Source organism: Momordica charantia, assembly GCF_013281855.1.
Source record: "Momordica charantia cultivar OHB3-1 chromosome 8 unlocalized genomic scaffold, Mcharantia_2.0 BLBB01000008.1, whole genome shotgun sequence".
NCBI classification, from domain to species: domain Eukaryota; kingdom Viridiplantae; phylum Streptophyta; class Magnoliopsida; order Cucurbitales; family Cucurbitaceae; genus Momordica; species Momordica charantia.
Genome location: NW_028275166.1, coordinates 35,080,938 through 35,095,391, shown reverse-complemented (window position 1 = coordinate 35,095,391; position 14,454 = coordinate 35,080,938). Strand labels below are relative to the sequence as shown.

Here is a 14,454-nt window from a genome sequence, read left to right as displayed (position 1 = left end):
TTAAAATAATAAATAAATAAATTGTTTACATAGTTTATCCCTCAATAGATTTAATTGAATGATTTTATGTTTGGTGAGTATGTTTACTATTTGACGAAGTAATTATTTGTTTATTTATTTGAATGAATATATATATATATATTTTTAAGTATAAGAACGTGCGTAGAATTTAAATTCAACCATCTTTTAGTAAGAGGTGCGTGCTATTAATCATGAGGTGAGTTCAAATGGGCTATTTTAATAAATTTCAAATACTTATGTGAAAGATAATAATTTTTATAAATTATAGAGTTGGAAATTATAATTACAGATTTTTTTAGGAGAAAATTATAATTAAAGTTAAAACATAATAAAGAAAAATGTAATTTAAGTTTAGTTTGGTTTACTTGATTTTAAAAAAAAATGATAAAATGTCAAAAAAAATTCCCCAGATTAAAACCCTAGCTGCCTATAACTCGGCTTTGCTTTTCGTTGTCGCTGTGTGTCACTAACAATCTGCCATTCTTACTGCGGGCTTCATAGAGTCGTAAAGATGGTGTGGTTTCAGTGCGAGGACTGTGGAGACAACCTCAAGAAACCCAAGTTGCCGAATCACTTCAGAACATGTTCCGCTACCAAGGTTTGCATTCTCTATTTCTTCAAAGAAAAGGGAAATCGGATATATGCGCTTTTCCAGAACTCATTCTGATGGACGAATGCGTTTCCTCCGATTTCCCCCTAAAAACAATCTATAATTTGGAATTTTCATCAGTTGGACCGGTGAACATTAGAGTTCTACCATGGAGATGATTTGAAGCGCATTACGGTTTCGTCTAATCGTATTTTCTCCCCCTTTTTTTTTTTTGCGTTTTCTTCTGATTGATTCCTATGATTTCATGCAGTTGTCTTGCATCGATTGTGGACAAATGTTTGGACAGGAAAGCGTTCAAGGCCATACTCAATGTATTACAGAAGCGGTAAGAATTTATTTTTGATACTCCGTTATTTTACTGGTTAAACGAAATTTTCTTCCACTGGAATCTCCATATAAACGCTTTCTTCTTGAACAAAACGTCGATCGTATTTATGCATATGACAATGACTGTTGTAAAAGATGCCATTTAGTACTAATAATCATAGGTTCAGAACAAACACCATATAGATTACTGCCCCAGCTTCAGTAGGACGTCTGTGTTGTTTTTCTCGTATCACATTTTGCTACTTATTATTGCAGGAAAAATATGGTCCAAAGGGGCAAGGGGCAGCTATGAACGTCACTACCCCTAAGTCCAACAAGGATTCAAAACAGCAACCTGATTTTGATATTCTCGTTGGATTGTCTGAACGCCCACCTTGGTTCTGCAGGTATCTTTATTTTTGTTCTGTTAAACACTTTATCCAAAAAAAAAAAACATTTAACTATTAAACGTAACAATTAAATCCATTAAGCTGGAACGAGTTTGTTCACCAATACTCAGCATTTCATTGTGACATTTAAGAGTTAATTTTTTGATAATTGTTAAGATAAGTTGGCACTTAAAAAATGTATTGATTTATTGAGATTTGCTATCTGATTCTAAGTGGATTCTTTTGTGTATGTACTATGTTTCATGTGTTTTCCGCAGCCTTTGCAATACGAAGGCAACTAGTAAACAGACTTTGCTGCTTCATGCAGAAGGAAAGAAGCATAAGGCAAAAGCCCGTGGATTTCATGCAGTGAAAAAACAATCTAATCAGACTGAGGTGACTGTCCCAGATATAGAACCTACATTGGAAGACACTCCCAAAGGTAAAGTAACCGAAAATGGACATGTTGGGGCAGAAAAACTGCAAGATCAGCTTGAAGCTAAAAACTTGGAAGCACAGAATGGGACTTCACATACGAAGAAAAAGCGGAAACGTGATGTTGGGGAGGATGGTTCAACAGAAAACACTAGAGAAGATGACCCAAGTAGAGGTAATGGGGAGGTTATTCAGGGTGAAAGAACATCACCAACTGAAGCTGAGATTGAGCCAATGAAAAAGAAGATCAAGTGGAAAAAGCTGATAACATCGATTCTTAAATCTGTATGTTTTTTGTGCATTCTCTTATTTACATATTTCCTGTCAGGCTTATTATGGTCTATGTCTATGATAATTTGGTTCATCGTTTTCTTGATCATCAAAGTTTTTTTTTTTAAGAAAGACTTTTTTGTTGGAATAATCCCCATGATGAGGAATGTTAATCAGTTAATTAGAGGAAAAACTGTGAAAATGTTGCTAGTACTATGGTAGGCGACCTTATTAGATATTGATACCCGTAGTATAGCTAGCGTGACCCTTAAGAAAGACACAGAATTCCTTTCCAATTTAGCAATGTGTTTTCTTGCTACCATGTTCTAACATTTCTACTGTATTTTTATGTATCTGGACAGAATCCTGATGGTGTTCTCAAGTTGTCGAAACTGAGAAAACTTGCTCTCAAATCTGTTCGTGAATCTGGCGTCACAGAAGATGAAACCAAACTCATCGAGATGCTCGAGGAAAAGGTAGCACATTGATCTATATTTTCCAGATCATTTGTTGTCTATTTATAAGTTTTTGGATGTATGGTTGAGCTTTGAAATTGAAACTAATGGGCATTCCATTTGCTAACAATGTTTCCTGTGACTGCCAGATCAACTCGAGCTCAAAATTTGCCGTTGAGAAGAAACATGTTCGGCTAACAGCTAAAGCTTGAAACACCATTTAATATTCATTTTTGCGGCACTTGCTTGCCTATTTGTGTCTAGTGAGTTTTAGACGATCACATGTTCGATTAATCGTGGAGGTGAGAGTTAATGAAATATTTCAGTGGGTTAGGGTACGATCTGCTCCATTCATAGGATAAGAAATTTTGAAAAGAAACATTTGGTACTATTATTGTTGTGTCAAAAGTAAATTTATTTCTTTACGTTAGGTTGCAATACAATCCTGAAAAGAAAGAAGCAGAGACAGTGGATATTTAATCTTCTTGTATAATTCCCTTACGTAGAATGACAATGGCGATGACGATCACATTCCTCATTTTTTGTAATGTTGAATTGCTTATTTTCTGGAAGAACTCTTTAGGTTATGCTGCCAAACATGATTTTGTATTTGGTTGCATTGATTGGCTGGCTTCGGAAGAATCAGTTCTGTGAAGGCGAGAAATCCAGATTGTTTAGCTTGGGAAAATAGAGGGATCCTCGACTTTATTGATATAATATAAAAAACGTGTAAAGTATAAAATTCATGTATTACATAACTGTTTGTAACTTTGTGTATTATAAATGCGACAACTCTCTTTTGAAAGAGGTGGCAAACATATGAAAATATGATTTATAATCATTTACATTTTTGTTGCAAATAAAAGTAACAGAAATCAATTCACCATTGTCACACATTTAATCTTTATCTGCACATCCATGGAACCCTGTTCTGCAAGAGACTGTGTTGGCGACGCTGAAGGAGCCAAGAATGCAGTTTCAGCCGTGGAGGCGAGGCTATGACAGTAGAACAGCTACAACGACTAACAAGATGACCGAACATGCAAGAGCCTGCGCCATTTACAATTTCTTGCTTCTTCAGAAACTCGAGCAGATTCAATGAGAACACTCGACAGAAAGGGGGCAAAATGCATAAAAATGAAAGGTAATTCGGGCAATTGATGTAAATTATGCTTGTTTTCCCCCCTTTCCATTGTTATTTGTTTATGTGGGGAAGAGAGATTAAAGTCTCACTTACAGCAATAGCAGATGCAGCTAGTCCAGCTCGTTCCCTTGGATCTCTACGGACGTTCCAAAAGTAGAGAACCGTGGCATAGTACCACACAAGTGGGAAAAAGAACCCGAGGAGGAAACTAAAGAGAAAGTCAGATACAAAGGTTAGATAAGGGAACTCAAGACAGGGTGTCCCCAAAATGTATTGTACACGAGAAACTGCGACGGTACTCACGAAAACCATCCAATGCCACAGCCAAAACATGGGAGAGGTTTGTCATATAGCCCTACTTGAGAATCCTCTACATCTCTGAGAAGGGTATACTTGCTTCTTACATGATCTGAAGCGTCTTTTCCTTGGCCTAGGTGTGTATAACAACATAATGTAAATATGGGTTTCATAATCAACCATTTTGAGCAAATGACTACCAAACCAAAAAACTCTCCTAACCAACATCTCCAACAGAAAACAAAATGAAAATCTCAGGAGTCAGTCTTCTGAATTAATAGATGAGCACGAAGAAAATAATTAATACAAAACTGAGAAATACTTCTATTGACCTTAGACCAGTCAAAGAAGTGTTGACAAAGAACTTGAATGATGCCATGAAGTTTCAGAAATATTGGAGCTTTTGCAATTAATAGTTGAGATCAAATAAAATGAACTGCTAGACTGATAAACACTCGCATCTTGACCGTAGACCATCAAACAACTGTTGGAAACAAGTACTAATGATGCTATTAAGTTTCGGCTCAACCTGCCCTCATAATGGAACCGGAAACATGAAAAGCCCTGTGTGTTTCAGAGATTCCATCATCAATGAAGAACGGTCAGTGATGAAGCAAATGTGTGTCCATTATGTTATACGGGCAGGTTGAAAATGGTTCAAGTAATTTCATTATCGAGCTACCAATATAAGGTAGTATACGTTATATCAGCATAATCATAAAAAAAATCCCAGTCAGCAAGTTTTCTGTTTCCTGATTTACCTCTGAATATTGAACAAAATCGGGCAGATGGCCTCAAAAGATCAAGATGCTTGTCGGAGACCGATTTCACCAGTTGGAAAGTCTCCCCGGTTCTTGCATCTGTAACATCAAGAAAATATGTTCAAAACTCAAGTAATTGTTCGTAAAATCTATTTCATCAGTTTGATATGTATTATTGGTTTGAATGAAGACTGCCAACAGGGTCTCAACAAAAGGATTATTGAACACTAAAAATCTAGCATGATACCCTTTTGATCAAAGTTGACGTTTGAATTTGAAGCTTGCTCGAATTGGATCCCTTCGATTTCTATATTGAACATATATTACTACTAAAAATGTTAAAGTATAACAATGTGCATAGGCACATATGAATGTCCAAGACACCTTATATGATCTGGGTATCAAAGAAATTACCAAGACCATGTTTGATATTACAATCCTATAAATAAAAATCATCTAATGCAACTCAGAGTCAAAATGTAAGAGCTATCATGTGCAATCCAAGTTGTAAGAAGAATTAGGGTACTTGGATCCATGTTGAAGCAGGTGCTTATGGAATGATGAAAGCTTCAAGTTTGCAGTATCCACTTTCTACACCTGTGTCAAAAGATTAAAATTTTACTCAGAACAGCATAAACCAAATGACACCCGGACAAGACTGCTTCCATATTCTTCTAGTGCAGCAACCAGAACAATTGCAACTGGAATGGAAATTTCCCCGAGTTTGGTATTTAAAATCAACATAGCTCCAAATAGTCCCAATTTTTTACCAAATTCATCGAAGTTACATGTGAATAGATTACTAATTCAATTGAACACAACGATCTTACAGAGTATTTCAATCTTCCACAAGTCGTCAGATAAATTGGTAATAAAAAATAACATAGATTGACTAGAATTACGATTCATGAATCATAGTCATGTTCCCACGCCTAATTCAGGAATAAAAGTAAAGCAGAAAAATCAGAGCGCAAAGGGACCAGACTTCTACACTACAGCTATAAAAAATATGAAACTCCAAGCTCAATTCCTGACCAAAACGAAGCTATAGACCACAGATAACATCGGTCTCCTCGTCGTTGACAAACGAAGGAACAGTTCCACAATATCCATCAATTGCGGAGCAAAACAACCGAGAAATCGAAGAAAAAAATACTTCACACTGAGAGAAAATCGCTCGCAGCAGAAAATTTGATCAGAAACAGCAAAAACAAGAGGATAATTGAACAGTAAAAAGGAGTGAGACGAGAACCAAAGAGATGAAGAGGCGAGTGGAAGCGCCTGAGAGACTGTAATTTCTCTTGCTTTGTAGGGATCGGAGATGAAATGAGCGGAGGAATGGAGGACGAAGACGGCTTCCTTGTACTACGCAGGAAATTTAAACGTCAAGCAACGATCAACTTCATCTTTCCATCGGCTAAACGCTGAGAAAATTGACTCTTTTGTTTGTGAGACTTGAAAGATAACGAAAAGCCTCTTAACAAGCAAATGGTCCAGGTCACAATTTAATGAAAATCGATACATATTTATATAAAAGTTTGAGAAATTAAAAAAAATTGTAAAAAATATTTAAATTAATAAATAAATTTTAAATAATTAATATTGATATTATATATATATGAGTGATATTTTTATGTTGTTCTAATTTTTAAAATATGAGAAAATATCAATTTATTTTTTGTTAATTAATGTCAAATCTATGAATAGATAAAAAATATATTTAATATGTCAAAATAAGTCTAACTTAACACGTTAATATATATCTCAAATTACGAGAATCTGATTCAATCCAACATTTAAAAAAAGTAATATCATGAGATTTTTTTTGAAATTTTTTTTTTTACACATCAACCACCGTAATTATCTACATGAGGTCATTATTATTTAATATTTAATGAGTAATCATTAATGTTTCACCCTCACAATAAATTCTCTCTCTTTTAGGAAAGAAGAAAAGTCTCTGTCTAGCTTAATAATTATTATATTTATATATTTTATTACAATAAATATAAAGATAGATAAGTTTTAGAAAAGAATGTAATATATTCATAGTTAACTATTATATTTTTATAACACATGTTTAATAACATTTTTTTTTCTTTTCGTAATATTTAATTTTTAAAATAGGAAGAGATAAATATTTGGTAGGTTAAATTACAAGTTTTGTCTATGAAATATAAGAGTATCAATTCCATGTATACTTAAAAAAAATACAAATTTCTCAAATTTTAAAAATTTGAATACATATATGGTAGGTAACTAAAATATGTATAATAAATTTATGAACTTTATTAGACAATTAAATTTGTGACTTGAAATTTTTAGAAGTATAAAATTAAAAATTTTGCATCTTCATGGTCAATGTTATATGATTTTTTTTATACATATAAACATCTCAATTCAATTATTAAATAGTGTTGCTGTCTTTCTTTTTTAATAATAACAATTGACATTATATCTAAAAGTTTAATATTGACACGAGATTTATTAAATAAACTATTCAAGAGTATAGTTGAACATGTTAAAGACATATATTTCTAATTAAAATTGTGTGTCCAAATCTCTATCCTGCGTGTTTGTATTAAAAATAACTATTGCATTATAAAATTTTAAACACAATACTTCTAATATTCCAATGTGAATAATGTATTTCTCTTTTTTTAGATTTAAAAATATAAATCTAACATAAATTTAAATTTAAAAATTATATATTAGGAACAACGGTGGATATTTTATAAGTTAAAATATTAAATTATTGTAATGTAAGTTGTAACTATAATTTAGAATAAACTATAAATGACAATAGGAGATTAAATAATTAAGTTGATAGGATGTCTTCCCCTCTTTTTTAGATTGAAAATTAAAATCCCATTCAAAGTCTATGCTATCTAAAATGGCAACTCTAAACTAAATAATAGATTTATATATTTTAAATAAACTATCATCATGCGTAGAAATAGACGTCGTCGGCTCGCTGCTCGGCTTTTCAGAAATGTTGGTTGGGTGAATTTTCTTTTACATATATTTATCTATTTAGAAAAATAAAATAATAGAATAGCGAGGGATCAAATTGTAATAGTGACGTATTTCGCCATATATTGTCGTTGTCGGCAGTTTATTTTCTGCTTTGCTCACTTTTATCAATTATTTTCACGAAGTTTTGAAAAAAACAAATAATATCTTGACCATTTAAGCTATATTCATATGTGATGTCGATATTATTAACAGCTGGTTCAATAACATCCATTTTTATTTTAATATTTATTTTTTTCTTTTTAAGTCATACTTAAAATAATTATTAATAAACTAGCTTTTGAAATAAAATTGAGATGATTTTATCTATTTAGTATTTTTTTAAAATATTAAGTTGATTTCCTAAAATTTCAATCGTAATTCTAAAGTTTATACCGTTAATTTTATTAGTCAAATGATGATGCATCATGTTTGTTAGAATAATGTTGATTTATTTGACATGACACAATAGAAATATTTGAAAAAATAGTGAGATAAGATATAGTGACACGAACTATATAAATTATTTAATACATTCTTGAAAAGTGTAAACACCCTATTTTATAATTTAATCTAATTTGATAAAGTATGTTTAAGATTTATAATGAAATTTGGTGGATGACTTAGTGGACTAAGCGTAAGGTAAGTGACACGTGGAGCTTAAAATATTACACGCACTACTAAAGGACGGTTAGTTGGTTTAGCAATCAATCAACCTATATTCGATTTATCTTTTCATATATATAAATTAATAAATAAAAATTAAATTATTATTTTCGTCATGTATTAGACACTTGAGTTGTCTTACTTTAAAATGTTGATCTTGATTATTGTATTTGCATTCTTAGTTTATTTTAGCCAGTATAATTTTAAAATGTTTATTTTGATCCCTATAATTTTAAGAGGAAAATATTTTAGTCCATTCATTTTATTTTTAGTGTCATTTTGTTATCATGATTTCAACACAACATTACACTCAATATGTTTCTTAGAATGTAACAATTACTTTATATTAAAGGATTTCTGTTATGGTAAAAGCGAACATAGTTCAATGGTAATTGACATATATCTTCAATCAAGAGATTGTAAGTTCAATCTCTCACCCCCACATGTTATACTAAAAAATGGTTTCCATCATGTGTTGAATTTGTGTTAAAATTTTATGATATGAATTAAAATTGTCACATTTAAAAAATACAGATATCAAAATGAACAACTCAAAGTAGATGGTGTAAGGAATGGGTCTTCACAGATTTGTCCGGTTAAAATTAAGTTACTCGGGTTAATTTACGTTTCAAACGTATACTAGCATATGCATTAAGGTATTAATTGCCACAGAAACTTAAAAGTTTGGTAGTTAATAAAAATAATACAATTTGATATGGAAGATTTTCATAGGGGCGAAGCTGGAGTTCGTGTTTTTTACTCAAAAGATTAAAACGGACATGATTTTTTGAACAAAATTAACAAATGTAATAGTATTATTGTGGAATTATCACTTTTTTAGATTGAGAAATTTGTCATATTATCGTAGTATTTTATTTAACATTATATCTTCTTTTGGAAGCAGTAATATGGTAACCTTTTTGTTTTCAATTTTGTTAACAAATCTAAGCATTTGACAATTTTTTATGTTTCTTATTTCTTATTTTTTTTTTAGAAATGGTTCTCGAAATTATATAGAAATTTCGGAAACAGTAAAAACAAGTTTCTTGTTTATTATTTCCGTTTTCAATTTGTTCCAAAACATAAATAAAAATATAGTTGTATCATTTTTTAATCCATAGATATTGAGGACGTGCAACTCTGTCTTCCTTCGTTAAAAAGAAAGAAACGAAAATAAGAGACGTAAATATTACCAAACGGGCCCTTAAAGGCCGCTTCATCTAGGACTTTTTTTTAATATTGATTTTTTAAAACTTATTTTCAAATTATTACTTTTATCAAATTTATTCTAGAAATAATGCTAAAAAATTATTGGTCGCCTCTCGTCACTTGGCGGTGCATATCGTTTCTAAAAGAATTTAGATTTTTTTTCCCTTTCTTTCTAAATCTCAACATATCATCTCTTGAACAATCTATACAAGGAAAGTGTTAATGTCTCATTAAGTTAATTGGATTTAAAGATATTTAATTTTAATTTTAATGATTGGCTTGGAAGATTTTCTCTCTCTCCTTATGACAGATATTTAAAAGATTTGAAGTCTCAAAGGTTATTATAATTTCCACTATGGGAACTGTTGAAACTTAAGATTTTCAATAGCATCATCAATCAATGTATGTTGACAAGATGTCTAAGTGATGAACTGTTGGCCAATTCTTTAATAACCTAGAAACATCGTTCTTCGCTTTCATGAGAATAATCATGAAGAATCACTAGAATACAAATGAGTTGAAATAAATAAATTAGAGATGGAGGATAAAAGTTTTAATATGATCTCGATGATGCGAGGTTACCATTTCATAATAATAGATCAATTTCTATATTTTAAGTTGACTAAATCGCTATAATTCAATCGATGTGAAATAGGTAGATTTTATTTTAGAATAGTTTGGTAATACCTACCCTTTAAGCTGAAATAAGGTGCTCATACCGATGAGAAATAAACTTTTATAATTCATGCATAAATTTAAAAGTATTTTAATATCACATTGTTATTTTATCAACAAATTTTAACGTTCGTGAGAATCATAAAAAGATTGACCCACTTTTTTCTCTTAAAATCTAATAATGATTCTTTAATATGTAAAATTAAAATAAAAACTTTTCAAATAGTAGAACAAAATGAAAAAAAAATGAAAAAAATTTAATAAAGTATAGTTCAACTAGTTAAGATAACTTCAGATCAAGGGTAATTGTGAGTTCGAATTCACATTACCCATCTCTCGAAAAAAAGGAAAAGAGAACCAAATGAAAAGATAGGTGAAATTATTAAAATTTTAATTTGATTATTGTAATTTGGTATTAAAATTCAATTTGATTATGTAATATTAAATACATGCCGCTTTTTCTATTTATATGATTTGTTGATGTTTTCCATCTCTACGGATTGTATAGAGTTTAGGTTTTAGTAGAAAATTGGGAGAAAGGGGTGAATTTTCTTGATAGTTAAAAACAATTTAAGAATAATTTATGAAGTTTAACTCAGCTCTAAAAATTAAATTAAAAATCAGCCTAAATAAAAGTAATTCCATAGGCACTGATGGGTGGGAGTTCGTAATTGTTAAAAGAATAATACTTGATTGATTAAAAATTTAACAGTTTATATCTTTATTTCTTTTTCCTTTCCTTTTTTTTTTTTCAATTGAAAACAGTAAAAACATATCTATTTGGGCAAAATGAATTGGAATTGGTAATCCTTAGATTCCACTCACTTCCTTCATTCCTTCCAACTGGTGGTGTGGTCCGAGTCTCCTTTTAAGCGCACACGCCACTTCACGATTCGTGTCCGTTCTCTGCAACAACACGCCTGCTTCAAACTTCCAGTTCCAGTTCCATTTCCAGACCTAAATTCAATTCTTCACTCTTCCACCAACACTCCGCTCGCTCCTACTTTTCTCCGTATTCTATTCGATTCTCTCCAAAATCTGCTGTTTCTGCCCAATTGATCATGGGAGACAACGGCCACTTGCATGCTATGGAGGACGATGAAGCTGCCACCGCCGAACAAAGCCGGGCTGTACGTATTTACCCTCTCGGCAACTACTACTTTGGATCCAAAGAGCCTCTTCTTTTCAAGAACGAGACCTTGGCCGATCGCCTCCACAGGATGAAATCCAAGTATCCACTCTCACTTTCCTCCCTTGTTTTCGGTTTACCTTCGTTTTGTTTCTCTCATGTGTTTTGTTTTATTGCAGCTATGCTGCTAACGGATTGAGGACTTGCGTCGAAGCAGTTTTGCTGGTCTGTTCTTTATTCTTTTTCGTTTTTCCTTCGCATATATATATTTTTTCTTGTACGTTCTTTAATAGACGACTTCCATTTTCGCTATTTCACGGCTTTGAGTGCTTGGTTTCTTTTAAGCATGTACAAGTTTTACTGTTGCTCTGCTATTACGATGATTTAATTACTTGACACCTACTTAATCGGTGGAGACCTAATATTGTAGGTTCGGTTTCGTCCAGTTATACTGCGATTAATATGTCGTCGGGCTAGTCAGATCATGATACCTGATTACGGAGAATGAAACTATACATCTTTCAGTTAATTTAGGATTCTGAAGTTTTGCCACTTTACTGTATTAGATTTAGTGAGATTGGTTCCTTATGTTGCGAATGGACATGATTTTTGCATCTATAATTGATCTCATTACTTAATTCCATTTTGAATCCACCCCAAAGAGAAGCGTGGCGGACTGGACTCTATGATTCATAAATTTTTTGGGGAGAAATCTCTTTGAATGATGATTGAATCTCAATTCAGGAAGCTTTTCTGCTATAAAATTTTTAAATGGACATTTCATCTTGCGATAAACACACTGCTTACTGCATTGTAATTGAAGTGTCCTTTGTTCTTAAATTAGGTTGAACTATTCAAGCATCCTCACTTGTTGCTATTGCAAATACGAAATTCAATTTTCAAGCTCCCTGGCGGTCGCCTAAGGCCCAATGAATCAGGTAAATATGTGCAAGCAGCTGCATTTGTCTAATAGTTGTACTAACGGATATCTTACCGTGGTGGACGATCTCATTTTACAGATATTGATGGCCTGAAGCGAAAGTTGTCAAGGAAGCTTTCTGCCAATGGAACCTCTGATGCATCTGATTGGGAGGTATTACAGTGCTTCAATCTATTTCTTTCTAGTTTTCTACCATGTATGTACTTCTGATTTTGAATGATGGAATTCGAAATTTTCTTCTTTAATGTTTAGGTTGGTGAGTGTCTTGGTATGTGGTGGAGGCCTGACTTTGAAACCTTGCTCTATCCATATTTGTCCAGTAATGTAAAAGGGGCCAAGGTAGTTACTTAGATACAAGCTACTTCCTTTAAACTATGATTATGAGGCGATACATCATTACCAGTAACTCATTTGCTACCTGATGCAGGAATGCACTAAACTTTTCCTAGTCAAGTTGCCAGAGAGTCGAAAATTCATCGTCCCAAAGAACCTCAAGTTGATCGCAGTTCCTTTATGCCAACTTCACGAAAATCAGAAGGTATCCTAACCAAGACACTTTGTGGAAGTATAATTGGTGATATATATTTGAAGTTCTATCTTGCTTTCCTTTAAGGATCAAAAGAAAATACAGTTCAATTTCGTTGAGTCGTGTCAAAACATGGTGCATAATCCAACGACCTGTGAACTTATAGTCTTATCCACCATCTTTGACACAACTTTTCCTTCGCAAATTAATCCTGTCATCTTGCAGACATATGGACCAGTTATATCGGGTGTTCCGCAGCTACTTTCTAAGTTCTCCTTCAACATCATTGAAGCTTAGAATCATCCTATTAATTATAAAAGATGAAGAGCTATGGTCGGTGTGAGCAGATCAGCGAAAGGAATATTATAGCATTATAGAGCTGTCAGCTAACTTGGTATGAATGTTGACAGACCCCTGTATAAAACATGCATAGGAATTGATGGTGATGATTTTGTAAGTATAAGGATATATACTTATTTAGCCATATAGGTCTACATGGTTACTTTATAACATAAGCTTTGAATGAATGATACTACTACATGATTGTGTAAATTGCCGCAAATTCTCTCGACTTTCTTATGCTAAATTGCCAATGATCTGAACTTCGGCCATATGCTACGGGCCAATCTATTTCATTCTCCCATTACCATTAGTTGAGGAAATTGTGTATATATGGTAGTGAAGGTTCCTGTTTATGCGTTATGATGTGTCAAATATATATGTGAATTGTGATTGTGATTCTTATCCAAATAATATTTGTGGCCTTGGAAGCTTTATTGTGATTGTTGCTTGTTTCTGATAGTTTAGATATTCTTGATTTTAGCTCCATTTTTTTTGGTTCTCTCCTTACTCCTAAATGAGAGAGAGAGAGAGAGAGAGAGAGAGAGAGAGAGAGAGAGAGAGAGAGAGAGAGAGAGAGAGAGAGAGAGAGACCATGGCTTCCCTAACATCAAAATAGGAAAATTGTTCCTTTTCTTCTCAATGAGATTTAGACCTTTTAATTCTTCAGTTTGTAGTTTCAAGTAGTTAGTTATATTAGCAGAAAATTGAAGAATTATACGTCGTCCGTGACTATTTAGAACTTTATTAATGGAGTATTTAGAACCTCTGCAAGTTCGATCTCTGCCCCTGCACATTATACTAAAATATATATATATATATATAATTACACAAGATTGCAAGTTTAACGAAATGTGGGGTATTTAATATTGAATTGTAGTGCTAAGAAAAAAATTATATATAATCTAAGTCTAACTAAACAGTAAACACGCTACTTGGAATAAAAGGGAGAATTTTCCAAAGCATCACAGTCAATGACACGTGTGAGAGACTTTGACTCAAAATGGAGTAAAAGCAAATACCAATCTCCCTTAAAAAAGTGCAAAACACGTGTGAAACTCACTTGTTCACACCATTGAAGATAAAGCACTACGCTACTAAGGAAGAAAACTAAGAAAATAAAACAGAAAAAAAAGCAAGTCAAATTCGAGGATGGAACTTCTTTTTTTCTCTTACTTTATGTTTAGACTGTATATATAATCCAGTTTCCAATATTTCAGTATTTTTAATTTATTATTTAAAATTTTTCTATTTATTTTTTAATAATATT

General features: G+C 32.3%; 3 protein-coding genes across 7 annotated transcripts; 2 read left to right on the top strand and 1 right to left on the bottom strand.

Moving 5' to 3' along the window:
- The first annotated feature begins 438 nt into the window (after positions 1 to 438).
- LOC111021893 (zinc ion binding protein) lies at positions 439 to 3,024 on the top strand. The gene is made up of 6 exons (XM_022299006.2): positions 439 to 619; positions 882 to 956; positions 1,214 to 1,344; positions 1,605 to 2,046; positions 2,394 to 2,507; positions 2,636 to 3,024. The coding sequence occupies exons 1-6, from the start codon at positions 533 to 535 to the stop codon at positions 2,696 to 2,698; spliced, it is 912 nt and encodes a 303-aa protein (XP_022154698.1). The 5' UTR covers positions 439 to 532; the 3' UTR covers positions 2,699 to 3,024.
- A 192-nt stretch (positions 3,025 to 3,216) lies between these two features.
- LOC111021894 (uncharacterized) lies at positions 3,217 to 6,182 on the bottom strand. 5 transcript variants are annotated; one of them, XM_088127945.1, is made up of 7 exons: positions 5,941 to 6,182; positions 5,215 to 5,285; positions 4,936 to 4,995; positions 4,689 to 4,787; positions 3,934 to 4,060; positions 3,724 to 3,838; positions 3,217 to 3,558 (listed from the first exon to the last, which is right to left on the bottom strand). In XM_088127945.1, exons 2-7 carry the CDS (start codon positions 5,222 to 5,224, stop codon positions 3,391 to 3,393), a joined length of 579 nt encoding a protein of 192 aa, XP_087984071.1. In that variant the 5' UTR covers positions 5,225 to 5,285; positions 5,941 to 6,182; the 3' UTR covers positions 3,217 to 3,390. The 5 variants fall into 5 exon arrangements, with proteins under 5 accessions (XP_087984071.1, XP_022154701.2, XP_087984072.1 ...); XM_022299009.2 differs by having other exon boundaries at positions 3,217 to 3,536; XM_088127946.1 differs by lacking the exon at positions 5,941 to 6,182 and adding an exon at positions 5,724 to 5,934.
- A 4,891-nt stretch (positions 6,183 to 11,073) lies between these two features.
- CFIM-25 (homolog of CFIM-25) lies at positions 11,074 to 13,475 on the top strand. The gene is made up of 7 exons (XM_022299072.2): positions 11,074 to 11,481; positions 11,559 to 11,604; positions 12,224 to 12,317; positions 12,399 to 12,472; positions 12,572 to 12,658; positions 12,747 to 12,857; positions 13,071 to 13,475. The coding sequence occupies exons 1-7, from the start codon at positions 11,312 to 11,314 to the stop codon at positions 13,140 to 13,142; spliced, it is 654 nt and encodes a 217-aa protein (XP_022154764.1). The 5' UTR covers positions 11,074 to 11,311; the 3' UTR covers positions 13,143 to 13,475.
- The last annotated feature ends 979 nt before the right edge of the window (positions 13,476 to 14,454 follow it).